Source organism: Mixophyes fleayi, chromosome 9 (assembly GCF_038048845.1).
Source record: "Mixophyes fleayi isolate aMixFle1 chromosome 9, aMixFle1.hap1, whole genome shotgun sequence".
In the NCBI taxonomy this organism is placed as follows: Eukaryota; Metazoa; Chordata; class Amphibia; order Anura; family Limnodynastidae; genus Mixophyes; species Mixophyes fleayi.
Genome location: NC_134410.1, coordinates 17,207,526 through 17,227,489, shown reverse-complemented (window position 1 = coordinate 17,227,489; position 19,964 = coordinate 17,207,526). Strand labels below are relative to the sequence as shown.

The window sequence follows — 19,964 nt, the reverse complement described above, 5'->3', positions numbered from 1 at the left end:
TTATGTTTATTCAGCAGTGACTGCAACATCAAACACAACAGGTCAGTGATCTCTCATTCCCATATAACACTCATATATAATGATGAAAGACAGAGCTAAGGCTGATGTGACCGTGGCTGTTGTATTACATTGTTGGGAAATAATTTTCAGGGACAGGATATATATATATATAGTTTATGTTGTATGTATGTTATATGTATGTTTACTTTGTAATATTTCCCTGCTACACCTGCCAACATCCCTGATAGTTTCACATGACAGACCCAGTTTTAGGCAGCCCAAATGTGTGTTGACTTGGGTGGATTGGGTGTACTTTAGGCAGATCAGCAAGTGGCCATTCTGAATGTTGGGAGTTACATGACATAGTTTATAAATGATTGCATGTGTTTATTTATCATTTGATGCATATTTATTCCACAACAGCTGTAACAGGAAACACTACAGGTGAGTAATTCTATACTTAAGATTATCTTCAATTTATATAACATCTGTATAATCCATAATGCTGTGTAATAGGGCAGATGGGATAGTGAAGTGAAGCCGTAAGTTCTAGAGCACAGTTCCAGCTTTACACACTAGGGGGCAGTCTAGAAAAGCCTAGTAGTGGATCTCAGAGGAGAGGCACAGAGTTAGACACTAGGGGCAGTCTGGTAGAGCCTAGTAGTGGATCTCAGAGGGGAGGTGCAGAGTTAGACACTAGGGGCAGTCTGGTAGAGCCTAGTAGTGGATCTCAGAGGGGAGGTGCAGAGTTAGACACTAGGGGCAGTCTGGTAGAGCCTAGTAGTGGATCTCGGAGGAGAAGTACAGAGTTAGACACTAGGGGGCAGTCTAGTAGAGATAGTAGTGGATCTCAGAGGAGAGGCACAGAGTTAGACACTAGGGGCAGTCTGGTAGAGCCTAGTAGTGGATCTCAGAGGGGAGGTGCAGAGTTAGACACTAGGGGGCAGTCTAGTAGGGCCTAGTAGTGGGTCTCAGAGTAGAGGTTCAGAGTTAGACACTATAGTCTGACATAAATCAGTATATCACCCCTTGCTGAGCTGACCTCTCTATCATTCTGCTATATCCAGAGGTTTCTCTCTCGAACTCTATCCCATTATACTCCTTTGTCAGTCTCATGTACCTATCTCTAACTGACCCCAGCTGTCTATTCTGACAGCTTTTTCCCTTGTTCTCCGTCACCTCTTTTCTCCCCTCCTCTGCAGGGTAATATCACTCACTGCTACTGTCTTCTTCCTTCTATCTGTGAGTATTGGGAACTCTTCCTACTCAGAAACTTATAAATTGCTTTATTTCCTCGCAGGATGTTGCCAGTTATACAACATAATATGATTGCATTTGTGTTTTTCTCATATTATAAATATTTATTACACAACAGCTTCACCAGGAAACACAACATATCACTAAATATTTATTATTATCCTACATTTATATAACACCAGTGTAGTCCATAAAGCTATATAATAGAGCAGAGATGGTAGTGGAGTGTTGCAGTTAGTTCCATTGAATAGTTTAAGTTTTAGACACTAACGGGAAGTCTAGTAGTGGGTCTCAGAGGAGAGGGGAAGAACTAGACACTAGGGGGCAGTCTAGTAGTGGATCTCAGAGGAGAGGTGCAGAACTAGACACTAGGGGGCAGTCTAGTAGTGGGTCTCAGAGGAGAGGTGCAGGACTGAACACTAGAGGGCAGTCTAGTAGTGGGTCTCAGAGGAGAGGTGCAGGACTGTACACTAGGGGGCAGTCTAGTAGTGGGTCTCAAAGGAGAGGTGCAGAACTAGACACTAGAGGGCAGTCTAGTAGTGGGTCTCAGAGGAGAGGTGCAGGACTGAACACTAGAGGGCAGTCTAGTAGTGGGTCTCAGAGGAGAGGTGTAGGACTGTACACTAGGGGGCAGTCTAGTAGTGGGTCTCAAAGGAGAGGTGCAGAACTAGACACTAGAGGGCAGTCTAGTGGTGGGTCTCAGAGGAGAGGTGCAGGACTGAACACTAGAGGGCAGTCTAGTAGTGGGTCTCAGAGGAGAGGTGCAGGACTGTACACTAGGGGGCAGTCTAGTAGTGGGTCTCAAAGGAGAGGTGCAGAACTAGACACTAGGGGGCAGTCTAGTAGTGGGTCTCAGAGGAGAGGCGCAGGACTGTACACTAGGGGGCAGTCTAGTAGTGGATCTCAGAGGAGAGGTGCAGAACTAGACACTAGGGGGCAGTCTAGTAGTGGGTCTCAGAGGAGAGGCGCAGGACTGTACACTAGGGGGCAGTCTAGTAGTGGGTCTCAAAGGAGAGGTGCAGAACTAGACACTAGAGGGCAGTCTAGTAGTGGGTCTCAGAGGAGAGGTGCAGGACTGTACACTAGGGGGCTGTCTAATAGTGTGTCTCGGTTGAGAGGTGCAGGACTGGACACTAGGGGGCTGTCTAATAGTGTGTCTCAGATGAGAGGTGCAGGACTGTACACTAGGGGGCTGTCTAATAGTGTGTCTCAGATGAGAGGTGCAGTACTGTACACTAGGGGTAGTCTAGTAGTGGGTCTCAGATGAGAGGTGAGAACTAGACACTAGGGGGCAGTCTAGTAGTGGGTCTCAGAGGAGAGGTGAAGAACTAGACACTAGGGGGCAGTCTAGTAGTGGGTCTCAGAGGAGAGGTGCAGAACTAGACACTAGAGGGCAGTCTAGTAGTGGGTCTCAGAGGAGAGGTGCAGGACTGTACACTAGGGGGCTGTCTAATAGTGTGTCTCGGATGAGAGGTGCAGGACTGGACACTAGGGGGCTGTCTAATAGTGTGTCTCGGATGAGAGGTGCAGTACTGTACACTAGGGGTAGTCTAGTAGTGGGTCTCAGATGAGAGGTGAGAACTAGACACTAGGGGGCAGTCTAGTAGTGGGTCTCAGATGAGAGGTGAGAACTAGACACTAGGGGGAAGACTATTCAGGGAAGTCACAGTGTTCTACCGGAGAATGGCAGCATATATAGTGGTACAGTCTTATGGAGTATGATATGATAGTGAGTTATAGAAGTAATGTGTAACATGGGATTTATAGGGTACTAGAGTGTTGCAGTAAGTTACAGAGATCTTGACAGGTGGGAAGTCTTAGTAAGTAATGTTCTAGTGGCGTACATTCATTATTTTGTGAATATTTAAAATATTTATGTGTGTGTATATTTACATTCTATTTTATGTTTATTCAGCGGTGACTGCAACATCAAACACAACAGGTCAGTGATCTCTTATTCTCATATTAGATTTAGGCTGATCAGGGTGTGATTTAATGTATTCCAGTTTTCCAGTCAGTAATTTTTGCAGTTACCAAGATAGTTTTTATATGGTTCCATCTGTGTTTTATTTCTCATTTTATATATATTTATTCTACAACAGCTTCAACAGGAAACACAACAGGTCAGTAGATCTATATTTAATATTTAATATTATCTTTCATTTACTTGGCACCTGTATAAACCATAATGCAATATAATAGGCAGAGAGGGCAGTGTAATGTAGCAGTATTAGACCCTGGGGTCAGTCTACTGCCTGCTCTCCGGAATGCCTGGGAGCCTCCTGAATTTTGGGTAGTTCTCCGAGACCCTCTGGAGAGCAGACCTTTCTCCCAGATCCCGCCCACTTCCTTGTGAAGTGCATATCCCTGCCCCCCGCAGCATAATTATGCAATATATATGTGTGTGCGCTTTGCGTGTATTTATCTCATGTTATATGTTTATTTTATGTTTATTCAGCAGTGACAATATCATCAAACATTGAATCTATGAGCAGTTTGATGTGCTGTTTACTGATCTTGCACTTAACCAGACACGGCATTTTGGCCCTGCCCCCCACGACAAAACGGCCTTCCCGTGGGGGGGGGGGGGGACAAAATGACACGATTTACCGCAAATCGCTTCAAGTAGGCTAGGCAATTGCATGGTCTCCCGGGAGTCCTTGAGACCGACCCGAATTTCGGGAGTCTCCCGGACATTCCGGGAGAGTTGGCAAGTATGGCTAAACCTGGAAGCTCCAGTTGAGTGAACATATAACAAGATAAACAAACCATGCAATGTACAATATATACCACACCTCATTACCCGCTGTCCCATCTTATACACATGGTTAGGGCTGTATTGGGTATACTATGATAACGTAATCTTTCTAGCCTTTAAACTACTACACCTCACTCTACATTTTTCTTATCTTCATTCAAAAACATGTTGTTTTTTTTTTGGTAGTAAAATTATATTGCTCATGTTATATTGCTCAACTGAATGCTATATGCATATATAAATAGCTGCTGCTGATGATGATATATAACATGAGTCTGCACTGGTTGAGGCTACAAAAGAATACTCTCTCTGTTTTGTAATTAATCCCATGAATAAGCAAACAATTAGCAACTAATTTACTTTCAAAAATTAAACTGTCCAACCTCTCATCCCTTTACGATCACCCCTTTCATTACATAATTTTTTCTCTTTCTAAATACTACTCATTACTCTTTGTTGCATTTTTTACTTTTCATTTATCATATTCTTTACATCTGAATGTCTTTGTATTTGTCTTTGTATTTTAATTCTATGCATCTATATTTTTCCAAAACAGCCTCAACGGCAAGCACAACAGGTCAGTAAACATGTAGTTATTATTGTGGCCTAGATAAAGGGAAATTGACACTAGGAGGGAAATGGCTGGTGGTTTAGGAAGTGGTAGAGTTATCATGAGAGGATGGTTACATTAAAGTAAGGTTGGGTACACCGTATAGGTTTTTATCCAATGATCGTGCCAATTTCACGATAAGCAACCATTAGGTCCGATATCTCATTAGGGTGTAGGCTCTCAAAGTTTCCTATGTTGATGACAGGGTTGTGCTTAGGTTTTATAACTACACTACTCAACCTTAGTCAATGTGTCGTTTAATAAAAATGAATAAGGAAAGAAAGAAGAATAATGAGAAGATCAACATGTATTTCATGACTTATCGCAAGTTCAGCGCATTGATAAAGATTTAGTTTCATCTAGATATAAGTATATAACCATCTATACAGCTTCTTTGTATTCCTGGCTCTTTAGTTAATGCACAAATGTTTTATAGAATCCGGTTGCTGCAGATGCATTGGTAATACTGTGCTTTGACACTGGCGTTATTCTGGGTAATGGGGTCACTTTACTGGCTACTGTGATAACTGTTCTGACCTTTTAGGGCTACTGGGGTAGGCAGTGTAGCTACTATGTGGAATGTTTATGGTGATAGTGCTGGATTTTGGGCCACCCGTAGTGCTGGGTTTTGGGACTACTTTGCTTTCATTTGGGCCAATATGGGAATACAATTAGCATTTTTATGAAGGCAGGAGGGATCAAGACGTTTATTGCAAGCAGGAGGTTGAACATCAGTTACCGACACCTGTATCTTGCCATATGACGTATTTCTGGTGTGTCTTGAATAGTTCAGGTTCCTTCAACACAACTCAAAAACCATTGCTATTTATTACCTTATACAGCACATAAAAATATTTAAATGTTTATATAACAAATCTTAACTGTTACTTATGTATATTTGTTGTATGTTGCTTCTAATTCTGAACATTTTTTATATATTTGCACTCCCAACATCACATTCATCAGTTGAGTAACACAGGGGTAGAAATAATTGGGTCAGATTCCACTAGTACACCCTGCGACCTTGCCTGATTGTAGTTAAAATTCTAATACTGTCTCAGCAGATGCTGCTATTTATCTTTACACTATATACTGTAACTTAGAAAGATACAGTGTGTGTATGTTATAAAGTATCCCATAGTATCAAAAAGATATACAGTGCTGAATAATAAGATTAATTAAACCCCAGAAATTCTATTTGAGAGGATTCACATGAGTTTAATAGACACATATGTTTTCGAAATTTGACAATCTGCTGTTTCTACTGGAGAATTGCCGATTCACTCCAGTTCATTGGTCCAAACTGTACCCAGGTTTTTCACATACAGTATGTATGAAATATTGCCAGTTAGTAGGGTCAAAATGTGAAATAGATGGAACTTGGGCAGTTCACAGTATTCCACCACATTTATACCTCTGTATGTGATCTGTTATAATGCACTCAGACAATAAAGTTCTATACTCCGTATACATCCAGTGTTTTGTGTTCTCCACTTTGTAGGTCAAACCACAAGAACCACAGCAGGGGCGGCAGCAGCAGCAGGTAAACTAATATTTAATACAGCTCAGCATCATTCATGTAACTTGCATTTACTCTTCAATTAAACGCTTTGCATGACATCAAATATGTTTCCCAAAATGTAATATTGAAATATTAATATTTTTCTACCACCAGAAATCTTGACAGAATCATATGATGCATATTAGATGAATGGAAAATATGCAGGTTATACTTTCTGCGCTTTGCGTGTCAAATTATTGTGTTTATGCCCTGGCTTAAATGAATGAATCATCAGCCTTTGTGGTCTGATTGGAGGAAAGTGTCAGTCACTTGCAGAATAAAACAAAGACACAATGCTGAAAAGCAGAGAATGTGAAGTGATTGACAGTTACCTCCACTCAGACCACAAATGGTGAACTGTGTAGTCCAAAACAAAAAATAAGGGTAGCATCACCAAATCCTCGATCTGCCCCAGCGCTAGATAATCTGGGCTGGATTCCGCTATTACAGAGAGACCATGAGCGTCGAGTCCCCTAGTCCCAGGCCAGCACAGGGTCAGTACAGGGCTCGTTCTATGGGGAGGGGTACTCTAAAAAACAAAGAGTCCCCTTCAATTCTCCCAACGTTTGTTAGTTGGTGTAAACGGCAGCTCTCACCACGACCTCACATATTTGCAGCTAGACATAGTATTGCAAGCAAAACGTATAACGGTAATGCTACACATGAAGGAATCTTGGTGCATGGGCTCTCTAGGCTTCTGCACATACACGCACAATAAGTACATGGCGGTTGTATATCAACACTTTGGGGTTAAACTGTTAAAATGTATTCTCTTGACCTTACATGAAATTAGCCATTCCTGGACCGTCATAGAAATGATAGGAAATTTCCTTGCTGATCATGGTCAGTTCCAGACTTTACATTGACGACACAGTTCTCCTCCTGATAAGCAGAAAGCATGCACTGTATTCATTGTATTCACCTGCACCCCAAAGCCTTGTAGCACCAAAGGCAGCTGCCTCTGCTTCTTAGCCCTTATTCCAGCCCTAGACAGGCTTTGGACAGGGCTGTGGTGCTATTCTTAGACAGGCTTACGATAGGCTTATAAAACAGACCATAGACAGCTTATGATTGGCTTACAGTACAGGCCATGAACAGCTTATGATACAAGATCGAGACATACTTTCAACAGGATTATGGTAGAAGCCATAGATACCGTTGGCATTATTTGCTAGGTAACGCCCAGATATGGTGGAGAGACCCTATTGACCTGATTCAAGTCTAAAGAACTTGATCGTAGTTCCGAAAGTATTCAAATTCAAGATATGTTTACCTTTAAATCTGGATGTACCTACATCTACATTGGTACTCCCATACTGTACATTGTCTACGTTGGTCAGCACCTTCTCTACCCCATTCCGCCTCTCAAGACGTAGGCAGTCGTGTCATTTGCTTTCAGTTGCGTAAAGTCCGTTTCTGAGTATGCACAAAGATATTTCACTCAAGATACGCTACGCTAATAGGTGTACATCCAGCCATGGATCAGCCCCTATGTCACGATCTGCCTACAGCTTATGCATTACATGCTGCTTTGCATGGCAGCTCCTGCCTTTTTGTCCTTATTATTGTATTTGTATTGGCAGTACCTCCATTCACCAGAGGTGCTGCTATTGTGCCTTATTGTGTGCATTAGGGGTTAACCTTCATGTTCACCAATTATCCCATGCACCTGCGTGTGGTTTTCCCTTTATATACCTGTCACTCCCAGCACACAGGGCTGGTTATTGTTGTCCCATCCTGTGATGTCATATCCTTGTTGCAACCTGTGGATTCTTCCTCCTGCCTTGCTCCTCTTGTTCATGCCTGCTTGGAATCTGTTCATACATCCTGCTTCCCTGCATTAGCTGTTTACATGCTGGTTTCTGAACATTCGTATTATTTCCTGCATCAGCTTGCACCTGGTATTTACTACTGCTCTCGATTACCTGCTATTTATACTTTTCTGCAAATAAACAGAGTGTTTTCACCATATTCGTGACTCCTAGCTGTACTTCTGTTTGTAACCGTGACACCCTATAACTCTGGGTTTCAGGGTGAGTACAGTGTGGACCTCCGTCATGGGTTCAGAATCACTGCTATGGTGTTTCTCAACCACTATAGACTGAAACAAAACATTGCCGCTAGTGGCTACATTTTTTTGTTTTATTTCATTTGTTAAATGCTTGTTTTGCAATGTAACAGTTTTGAGAACTTTAAACACGTATTATTCTCCCATTTTATTACTCAGAGGCTGAGCCGGGATTAAAGTACTGGGGAGTGATACTCATCGCTTTCTTTTGTTCAGTTATTGGCATTGGATGTGCAGTTGGAGCATTCTTTTTAATCGGTTTTGTAAGTATATACCTGATTAATATTCAGCCTTATTATTACTACAGACACAATAATCCCATGACTGTTAATATCTGAGATTCCACAGTACAGTGGAAACCATAACATGTTGGCAAAGTGTCCAATTAATTTACAATAGGCTACAATTTCCAACATGCCCCCAACCAGTGGTGCATGCAGGGGGGGTTTCTGAGTCTCTAAACCCCCCCCCCCTGCGCTAACTAAGTGGCCACTGTCCTATACAGCAGCCGCGGCGCTGTCAAAGAAGCGTCCGCGGCGGTGCTGTATTGTATACAGCACCGCCGCAGACGCTTCTTAGACAGCGCCGCGGCTGCTTTATTGGACAGCGCTGGCGAAACGGAGCTGCTGCGCATGAAGTCAAGCTCCTCCCATGTACATTGCTTCCCAGACTCCTCCAGATTAATGGCTGGAATCCTCAGACTTCCAATATCAGTGGTAGAGTATAAATAGTGTATCTGGTTGACTGTGGATTTACTGACATGCATCAGATGCAGTAAAGCTTCATTGCAGATTCAAGCTTGTCTTTTGTGCATGCAAGTTTGCATCATCTATTATCTGCTTCTACGTTTAGCAGGATGATAGATAGATTTCGGTGAACAGAACACAGAAATTTCTATTAGTTTCTTGCGTGTGACCTTAGTCTGTGCTAAGAGACCTAGGACATTTGCCTGATTAGTGCCTACTTACTGTTGATCCCGTTTATTAAATCTCAATCAGGGGTAGAACAATATCCGTTGCAGGGGGGGTGGTGGGAGCCAGACGATGTTCCTTCATTCTTTACGACAGGCTCCAATCTGCTCTTCTGCAGAGCAGAGTAGGGGCTATGAGAAAAAGAAGCATCGCCCACTCAAATTTTGGGGCCCACAATTGCGGGTTACATCGCTGATCGTAACAGTCTATTATAATAAGAGGTGGTAGGGAGGTGAGCACCAGCCTGACAGAAAACATGTTTTGTGGGACAGTACCACTTGAATTGTGTGACAGAAGATAAAGTGAAAGATGGAAAATAAATATTTAAATAAAATTACATTAAACAACTAACGTTACCTGTCCATCCAAGACAAATTGTATGGAAACATAAATGGGTACAAACAATAATATTATAGTATTTATTTTACTCTTAAGACATATTTCCACAGACAATATTTCACACCTTATCAGATATCTCCTGTAACCGAGTTCGATGTCCGCTGTGCCAGTTGGGCTCTTCTCTACCCTATAATATTAATCTGTCTTGGTGTAAACCACGGCATTATACTAATACTTTGGCTGGTTGTATGAATCCAGAGACACGTTTAGTCCAATGGAGTGAAAGTCAAGTACATCCCTTAATAGAGATGACAATACTGACGAAAGTGAACATTTGGTGGACATACCAATAGGATAACATCAGCATATCCAGTGCAATTCAAATGTACAAACTTTTATTAACATTACTTTTGGTGTTTTTTGCAGATATTCTAATAAGACATCGGATCCTGGTCCCTCGAGATAGGACTTTCTATCTTCTTCATTCTACACAACATCCTTGTCTTCTCCAGAACTAAAGTAAAATAAAGATAACACAAGTAAAATCGTTCTACAATGTCAGTGGAAAAAGAAACGAAAAAGCAAATGCTGCCCTGTCTTATGTCTGAATGAATTTTGTATTATAATTTTTTTTAACTCAAAAGGTTTTTATTGAAGTTTAACCAACAGCGTAACTGACAGGTAACAAACACGTTCAGATGTGAAGCAAAAAATAATTGAAAACAATAAAGGAAAATAGACGCAATATAGGACAAAAGAACAGGGGTAATTTTTTTTTATTTTTACGTTTATTAAACCCTGGTATTTATTTTTTTCTACTCACAGTTTTTGTTAACTTTTTTCGCGATCTAGTATCGTAATGATTACTACAACTATTCCCCGCTTATCTTTCTATCTTTACTTTTCACACTTTTTTACTTTCTAGCCTCCATAAGCTGCATCACTTACCAATGCCTTTGTGTCTCCATTGACACCACGGCTACAACCCATTTCTGTCCCATCTGAAATATATTAAACATTCAATAGATCAGTTTTGAAGCGCTTTGCTAGCCGGCTCCCAGGGCAGCTATGCAAGATTTGGAGCGGCTCTACCTCAGGATTCTAACACAGTTCCAACCCTTTCTCATCAGCCAGAAACGAACCTGCTCAGAATTATGCCATCTCCACTGATCAATGGTTAATTAGGTTTTTGCAAAACAATTATTGCTCTATTACAATGAAAAGAAATAAAAAAGAATTCATGGATGAAAATAAAATGGCAAATTGCACTTTAGTTAATCGTACACATGTCATAATGTAGTGAAGGGATCGGAAGGTGCAGGGAGGATTTGATCTAAATGTTATACTCTCTCCCTACTCTATATATATATTGTATACATCTTAATATATACCTCTTATTTATAGTAAGCTGTATGATTGTAGGTATACCTGTCAATACTATATTTTTACATACATAATTTATATACTACTATTACTGTTTTTCGAGTATGCTTCTAGTAGTGTTTGTGCCTCTATGGGGCAGATTAAATTACCCGTGAGTTTCCATAGGAACCACACGTGATGTATTTATGCGCAAATTGCCAGTATTTATGGTACAGAAAACATTGTTCATATTGTTCATAAAGAATGCTAAAAAGATGATATCTCCAAGTTGCTTTGCTAAGAATATATGTTAACAGAGAGGTTATAAATCTATATTAGTATAATGCATGTATTTTATGCTCTTAAAACCCAACCCTGGTATATGTACTGTAGATCTGCTATTTCACTCTTCCCTTCCTATGTCATCTGTCTTACACATCATGTTTTACAGTAAGGGCATCCACATTTGAATGTTTAATTTTATTATTCAGTGTAATAAAAAAAAATGACTGTACTTTGTTATTGGAAACAAAACTAAATAAATCTCTGAAATCTTTACAGAATGTTTTTTCTTTAAATTTTATATTATTTGTCAGTGCAACTAATATCGTTATTCAGTAGTTTGCAATTTCTAATGAGCTTTAAAACGCTGGTAAAAGCAAATGTATCAAATGTATGTGCTTTTCCTAGCAGTTAACTAACCTTTAGAATGCAAAATAATGTCAGTAAGAGGCTTTAAGCTGCAGAACAGAATAGAATTGGAGGAAGGTGTCGGAGAAGAAGAACAAAATGGAAATTATCGGAAAGACTGGGACAGTCAGATGTAAATCTGGGAGAAAGCTGAATAGCTTCTCCCTCTTTATCAATGGCTACCGCTGTACAGAAGCCCTCTTCAGTGAAGATATTAGCTTATTTAACAAAGATTGTGTCGGTACTTGTAACATTACACTTACTTCTGCCAACCAGAATCACTCAGCTGCTTCGGAGATCAGTGGCGGATCCAGGGGGGGGCGATCGGGCTGATCGCCACCCCTAGCAGACACTTGCTGCCGACGGCTACACAGTATGTGCAGGTCCGTGCAGCCGTGACAGGCAGGGACAGTGTGCTGCCCGGCTGCTCTGATTGTGCTTAAAACACAATCAGAGCAGCCGGGCAGCACACTGTCCCTGCCTGTCACGGCTGGACGGACCTGCACATATAGTGCAGCCGTCGGCAGCCTAAGATTTTAGAAAGGGACGGGGCCTAAATCGCCCCCCCCCCCCCCCCCCCTAAATCGCCCCGGGTGCAGTAGTTTTCTAGATCCGCCCCTGTCGGAGATATTTACTTAGTAAATAGCAATGATAACTGCTTTTCTATAGCTACAATAATAATCTGCTCTAGAAGATCTTAGTTATCACCACATATAGTAAATAGATCTGAAAGTGAGAGACAGAAGAAAGAGAGGAAGCTGGAGAAAGCAGCACAGTTTAAACAACTGACAGCAAGAAAGCAAAGAGAGAGTCTGTTGAAGTTGAATGGAAACTAAGCTCTATAGAGGTTACACTATATTTGTCTTTACTAACAAATGCACATCACAGTCCGTGAAATACAAATCTAATTAAAAAACATGTGAAATGGTGTCACAAGATACAGGAAATGAAGGCCACTTGCTGATATTTGCGCTGCTAAGCTAAGGAGTCCAAACACGCCCCCGGTCTTCACCAGGGACCCCCACAAGCAAGTTTGGAGTTTGCTGCAAAGGATGTGCAGGTCGCGGCCCTCCAAGTTAGCTATCAGCGTAGTGGATGGTAAACAGACGTGGTCATGCAGGCAGAGGTTAAACCGTTCGGACAAACGTGGTATCAAAGGAGAAGGCAAATCGGAGTCAGCAAGCCAAAGGTCACATACAGCTGGGGCAGTCAGGCCAAAGGGGATCCAGGAGCAGAACCAGAGGAAGCCAGATTGGTACACAGGAGGTCAGTCAGAGAGCAGGGAAACAGGCTGAAATGCTGGAGCATAGGGAGACCTAGATACTCTGGTGCCTACCTAGTGTTGGAGGCAGGTTAAAATAGAGGAGCCAACTCCCTGATTGGTGGCAGTGGAACCGGCAGAACAGCTGACCGCCGACAGGAAGTGCAGAGAGGCGTCCCATTGCCTAGGAACGGAGACACAAGCAAACTGCACGTGGGCACAGCAATGAGAGGCCCGGAGGAAGAAGAAGATATCCCGTTGCCTAGCAATGGGACAAGCTGCCGGCAAAGGAAGGCATCTGTCCCTAGCACTGATGGTGAGTATGGGGACGGCGCCTGACAAGTTGCACTGACTAGTTAATGCCTATGTGTGAGGGAGAGTGACTGTGTGTGTATCTTCCTGCTACTCACATTTTGTGATAAAATCACTGTCCTATTAGTCTTGATTCTGGCTTTGATAGTGAGCCCTGACCTACCCCCTGTCCCCCCTCCCCCTATATTCCTCATCTGTGCTAAATATGCTACTGGGTTTGTAGGTGCTACTACAGCTGCACTGCTATTCAGCTCTCTCATGTAATACTCATGGGTCAGTACCTCTAAACTACCACAGGTGGCGCTGCTATGCTCACATTGTGTGGGACTCTGGAGCTGATCATTGAATTATATTGTCATGAGTCATTCTCCTGGCTCAGTGGTTCAATAGTTCATTTAGTTCATTTGCTCATTTGAGTCATTTGAAACATTTAGGTTACAAGTCACAGTGTCTTGAGCTGACAAATTCCTTTTCAGCTCAAGACACAGTGCTGAATGCTGCATGCTATATACTGCAGTTATGTTTACTCCACCATATATAGGGGGAGATGTATAAACCCTTCAAGAGAGATAAACTGGAAAAGTTAATTTTTTTTCCAATTACTGTATTTTAAAAGCAAAACAAGTAACATTTTATAATACTCTGGATGTGGGTATTTCTCATTTGCATTTTATGGAAGTAAAAAATAATAATGAAAACTATATTAACTTTGCAGAGCTCAACATGTTACTGCTAGTTTGCTATATAAGTGATTGCCCTTTTTAAAATATTAAAAATGATATCTGATCATTTTAACAGGACTATAACTCATCCAATGAGGTAGCAGTAGACCTGCCTACTGCATGTTTAATAGACTACTAGCTCAATGTTTCCAATCACTTCTCTCAGCAGTGTTCCAGCCAGTGAACAAACTGAACTAAATTAACTAAATTAACTAAATGAAATAACTGAAATAAATGAACTAATCTTTTGAGCGAACTAGATCAGAATGAACTAATCCCCAAAATGAACTAGATTTCCCATCACTAGTTTGGATTGGAGTACAGGGCAGCCTGGCACTTTTAAAGCGCTAGGCACGCCCTGGTGCATGACCACGCCCCCTTGCGCCCTGGTACAAGGGGGCGTGGCCCTGCCCCCATCCTGCTGTCGGAGAGAAAAGTATAGGGAGGTATGGTAAAACAGAATACCAAGTAATAAGCAAAAATATGATTGAAAATGAAAGGTGAGTGCTCTATATATACATTTTATTGATGGGTTTTTTAATGCAAATTTCTTGTAACTAAAGTTATTAAATTTTTTACATTAATGACAGAATTTAAAGAATGGATTGTTAAGAAAATAAAAATAATTTAAAGTACTACAAGAGACAAAGTAAAAGGGAAATAAATGAGAAAAATCACATTAAGAATGGTTGAAACAAACTTTATTATAGGTATTTACAAGTGTTTTTATACAGAAACTGGTGGAAATGGAATTAAACACTAATAAATCTACGTAACTGGTGTCTGTGTTTAACCATGCTATCCGCTTCATTACTATAGCCAACCCCTACAAGATAAAAAGTCAGAGACCTGTTCACTTGCATTGTACAGTATGATGCCCCAGAAATTCTGTTTGCTACAAATATAGATAATTTAATTTGTTTTATTCTGCTTGTGAATCGTAATTCATTTTGCTTTGCTTTGAATTGCCAGACACCTGCCCTGCTTTACCCCTCCCACTTACTATAATCCATTTACAATCTCTTTGGCAGCAGAACAGGCAAATCCTGATGAGCGAGAATTACAGCTGGTGCTTAAAAGTTGAAATTTAACACTTTTAAAGTGTGTAGTTTTGTTGTTCTTTGTCTATGTAGTACTTTAAGTTTTATTTCCTTTAGTTAGTTTTTTTTTAGATGTTAGTCTGCAATTTTTAAAGATCCCCGAGATCCTGATAGTGGAGAAAAAGTTCAGGAATCTGGAGTGCCAATACGTTCTCCTGAGGCCACCACCTGCCACTGCTGTGTGACCTCAATCAATTAAAAGACCAGACATGGGGGTAGCCATCAATACCTATCGCTCCTATTCCCAGTGGTACATAAAGAAGTAATCTCTCTCATGCCCCTCACTGCTCTCTCCCTCCCCACCAGAGATATGCTGCAGATTTCTAACATCAAAGACTGCAAATAATTAATGAACTGGTTAACATAAAAGGTTCTGTTACAAAAGCAAAACTTCTCTTTTTATGTGTTTTTGGTAGTTCTGTTTTCTCACCATTACAGCTGAGGATTGATGCGTTAAAATGCCAGTCCATGAGCATGGCATTCTGGGGCATCAATCTGCTTGTCAGTGCCGTGATAATAAGCATCTTTCTGCTGCTGATCACATTAACACTGCGTGATGTCTCCTATGCTGTAGACAGATTAGCCTTATGCACAAGGCAAACATGTGGCACAGCCAACGGGACCATCTTTGCCCCTAACTACTCCAATAGTTGGCTGAAAAACCTGTAGTGTGTACAATCTTATACTAAATTTTTCTACTTTTTACAAGCTATATATAAATTGAAGAGTATATCAAACCATTAACATACAAAGGGCCTGATTCACAGTGAGACATACGTCTGTTTGTGTAGTGTTTTTTCCATTTTTCGCACTTTAAATGCTCAGAAAGTGAACGAAGGCAACAACAGCTGTTCACACTGCAATTTTTTTTGGTACTTACAACTATTTATACCTGAAGAGGCGTGAAAGGGGATGGAAGAAGTGTTCTAGTGTAGACAATGTACAGTATGGGCGTGTTTGAGCAATTGTATACAGATTCAGATTGTGTTGTAGTCGCAGATATGACTGAAAAATAAATTCTGGTTGTACAGATGTAAGTAGCGGATGATGATGACGAAGAACACCCGAACTAGCGAACTGCTGCATGTAATTAAAGGTTTGCTAATGATTTGCAGAAGCTTTGTTAAGACTTTAGTATTCTCTCGGCCGTAGATTAGGATTTGCAGAGTGTGTTGTACCAAGATAATTTTAATTTTTTTTTGTACGCATGTTGGGAAGTTGTTCCTGCTGTATTAGCTAGCTTACATTAAAATGATGCTTCATAGCAATTGCGTTTGCGACATATAAAGGAAAAGGTTTTTGCACATGTCTATTGTTAAGCAGATGCGTCTGCAGCTCATTCAGACCTGGATACATCTTCAGCTGAATATGGTGTACATACACATACAACTGCTTGCGCTTGTGTTTCACTCTGATTTAAGCCCAAAATGGTTGCTCTAATGCTAACAAAGAGTGAAAGTAAATACCGCATGTCTGTAGACCTCAATAACTATGCTGCTTACAGGAGTGAATGGCTGGACAATTAGAAAGACAATGGTTTCACCTTTCAACTACACTTTCCTAGCTTCTGTGCGACCATCTGAAGCCACCACTGGTCACTTCAGGTCCCAACGTTGTACATGACTACCGTACACTTTAAAACCCTTTGCGACAGTGTTTAAGTGAGTTACTTATTATTATGTAGGAAATATAATGGAGGAGGGAGTAACCTAGATCATATTATACTAGAATTACTGAGAAGTTGCCACTACAGGGTTCTGATATTTTACCTTGGAACCCTCTGTAGCCTCTCGCTGAGCTGGTTGTTGCAAAATCAAATTGCAGTGTGACTGGGGAAGCCAATTCTGTGACTAGCAAGTGAATAGGATATGGGTTGTTGTTGTTGTTTTTTTGTTTTTTTGGGGGGGAGGGGGGTGTTAGGCTGTTGGTTATTTCTTTATGTGTTTATTTATTTATTTATTACAGAGTATTCCCAATTAGCCTGATGATAATGTACAGTATAATGTATAATCTGTACTATAATAAATATGGGCCTGATTCATTAAGGATCTTAACTTAAGAAACTTCTTATTTCAGTCTCCTGGACAAAACCATGTTACACTGCAAGGGGTGCAAATTAGTATTCAGTTTTGCACATAAGTTAAATACTGACTGTAAGATAAGATCCTAAATGAATCAGGCCCCATGTTTTTAAAATTGTTGCTTAACTGATCCAATGGTAACAACAAACATTTTTTGCCCTTTTCTCTATTCATTCATTAATTACCGGTCTGTATAATGAGTGCATGGACTGTACGTTAAGAACATCTTTAGTGCAGTGAATAAAATATGGAAGTCACGGAGCAGCAAGGAATTAAATCTATTGGTAATAGAAGCAATGTGGTGCTTGCTAGGTCTGTGGAAATTGCATTTTCAAATTCTTTCCGCATTTGACCTTAAAAGTTTGCTTGTTTCTTTGGTGGAATTTGTCTTTGAGTCTTCTGCATGGAATTCTCTCTGTAATGCTGGTTTTCGCTGGACCATTCTCTGTTAATACCCCGATCACACCACTGGGAAAAATGAATTGACATTATTGAAGCTCCAGGTCTATTCATAGTCCTATTTCGGGTGGGGTACGTTTGTCCATCAGCAATAAAGTCGACAACAGTTAAAGCAACTTAAAAAATGCAATAATTGCAAGGCCAACAAGGATGAACTATAGATTTACTATATAATTTACAGCCAACACCCCCTACACGCGCCTATAAAATCCGACTTTGTGAAATGGCTCCAGGAGTTCTAATGTGCGGAGTCAACTTGTCGGCTATAAAGCAGAAATGTCGGGACCTGCCATCTGGATTACATTATACAGGCGGTGGGTCCAGGCATTACCGCTTTAAAACCGGCAATTTCTCTCTGCCAATTAGAACCGACGTCATTTGCACTGGAGACAGTTTCCTCCCACACTCCAAAAAACATACTAGTAGGTTAATTGGGAATCAATGTTTACTGTAACCTGGTCATACTTCCACTTATCCTCATGACAAGTTTAGTCAGCACAACCCTGATACTATAAGTTTCAGGATTGCTGCAAACTTGCTATGACTAGTTGTACGGGAAGAATGAAAACGAAACAAAAAACAACATGTTGGACTAATGCCAGTTTAAGCACAAATTCTACTTGCTTTTGAGTGTATGTATAATACTGAATGGGCAAATGACTCCGCATTAACACAATGAAAAGTAATACAGTATGAAGGAATATTATCTGATATAATTTTAACAAAGCGAACGCCAAAGTGTGACACTATCCTAGACAGACGGGTGACATGACAGGGTTAAAGAAAAAAAATTGTAATTTGAAATAGAGAGGAGAGATCTGGGGTGCGAAAGGCTTATGGCTAACTAGAGTACAGGCATAGTGATGGGTCACTCTGTCAGAGGAAAGACAGCTAAGCAGTTAGTCGTACATTTTCATGTGCTAGGTGGGCTCCATCCTGCTCTATCTCAGAGATTGGGCTGCGGATTCTGCACAGCTTGCTGTCCTGTATCATTGTGATAACATAAATTCCTGTTTACCACGCAAGTTTCGACATAAGATTTTGCCTTGGAGCTCTGTTTCGGTCCCTCTAGCCACCAATGAAGACACTAACAATCTGGACGTAAGTGGACATAATTTCAGGCACTACCTTTAACACTAAAACATAAAAGTCACAATGGAAAATAGAAAAATGTATAATGATATCAAAATTGTATTATATTTGTAGTACCGACCACATGGTCCTGATTCATATATTTCTGGAAAAGTTGATCCACTTTTCTTTCTCCTTCAGACTACAAGTGCAATGGTATGCAGGTTCAGGGACACATTGCAGGTGGATCTCTTTGCCTTGTATGTGGAATTATCTATAGAGGCAGAGAACACTAGACCTACCCAACATGGCTTGAGCACTGAACCAATCTTAAAGAAAGACTAAAAAGGTGGCATATAGAGAGCTGGACATGAGCAAACAGAAGATAAAATAAGAAGGGGGCAAGAGGGGCAAGGACTAGAGCTAAACAAGAATAACAGAGCCTACAAAGGATAGGTTACATTTTTTTGTATTATATCTGACCTCATATTGAATATTTGGATAAATTATGGACTATAAACCACACCTGCCAACAGTCCCAGTGTTCTCAGGAAAGTCTTGTCTTTTAGCTCCCATGGGGCTGTGTCCAGCTCTAAAAGGAGTGTTGCCTCACCAAATTTGCCATGATCTCGGTGTATAGGAGCATTGTTTGGGTGCATTATTGCAATATCTTAATATGTCCCAATTTTCCACTCGGAAATGTTGACAGGTATGATAAAGCCAATTTATTTATTTATTGTTTATTACCACTTACTTATATAGCACCACCACATTACACAGTACTGGAAGAATAATATTTAATACCTTACATCAATTACTGTCCCATTAGAGCGTACACTCTAAATTCCCAACCACACTATAGTCTTATACAAACCCCCAGCAAGGAAGCTGTTAATTTTGTCTCACAATCAAAAAATAATTCCCTCCCAACCTCAAAAAAGATGTTTAATTCACTGGATCAGTCATCCCAGTTACACAATCTAATATTATCAGTACAGCTAGAGATACCATCCAAAGGCATCCAATTCACTTTTAAATCCAGTTCACATATAGGCCATCACCACCTCCATAATCTGGCTACCCTTACAGGGAAGAACAGCTTAAAATCATAATGTCGAAAGTGACTGTCTTCCAGTTGAAGTTGATGTTTTCTTGTCACCCCCAAAGTCCGAGGTATGAGAATCTTTGTTTTTCTTTCCATGTTTTGACCTTGGATATATGTTTACATACTGCATAAAAATAACTGCTGAACATTTAGTGTTAGGGTACACTGCATGACTCCAACAGAGAAATCCCGAAGCACTGCTATGGAGCTCAACGCTGCCCCCTTCCTGAATACAAC

The 19,964-nt window shown here is 40.7% G+C and overlaps 2 protein-coding genes across 51 annotated transcripts in view; both read left to right on the top strand.

The window, feature by feature from the left end:
- The window catches only part of LOC142102104 (uncharacterized), a 35,171-nt gene extending 23,690 nt beyond the window's left edge, over nt 1-11,481 (top strand). For 41 of the 50 annotated variants that reach the window (XM_075186716.1, XM_075186701.1, XM_075186723.1 and 38 more), the window contains 8 exons: nt 15-41; nt 424-444; nt 3,173-3,199; nt 3,360-3,380; nt 4,572-4,592; nt 6,127-6,168; nt 8,414-8,517; nt 9,991-11,481. In XM_075186716.1, coding sequence (XP_075042817.1) covers nt 15-41; nt 424-444; nt 3,173-3,199; nt 3,360-3,380; nt 4,572-4,592; nt 6,127-6,168; nt 8,414-8,517; nt 9,991-9,999 — 272 coding nt within the window. In that variant the 3' untranslated portion in view covers nt 10,000-11,481. The remainder of the gene's footprint in view (nt 1-14; nt 42-423; nt 445-3,172; nt 3,200-3,359; nt 3,381-4,571; nt 4,593-6,126; nt 6,169-8,413; nt 8,518-9,990) is intronic. The other 9 variants (XM_075186729.1, XM_075186724.1, XM_075186718.1 and 6 more) reach the window with 4 other exon arrangements.
- On the top strand, nt 503-3,166 carry LOC142101399 (uncharacterized). Its single transcript, XM_075185861.1, has 3 exons — nt 503-509; nt 1,515-2,527; nt 2,680-3,166. Exons 1-2 carry the CDS (start codon nt 503-505, stop codon nt 2,522-2,524), a joined length of 1,017 nt encoding a protein of 338 aa, XP_075041962.1. The 3' UTR covers nt 2,525-2,527; nt 2,680-3,166.
- Nucleotides 11,482-19,964: the final 8,483 nt, after the last annotated feature.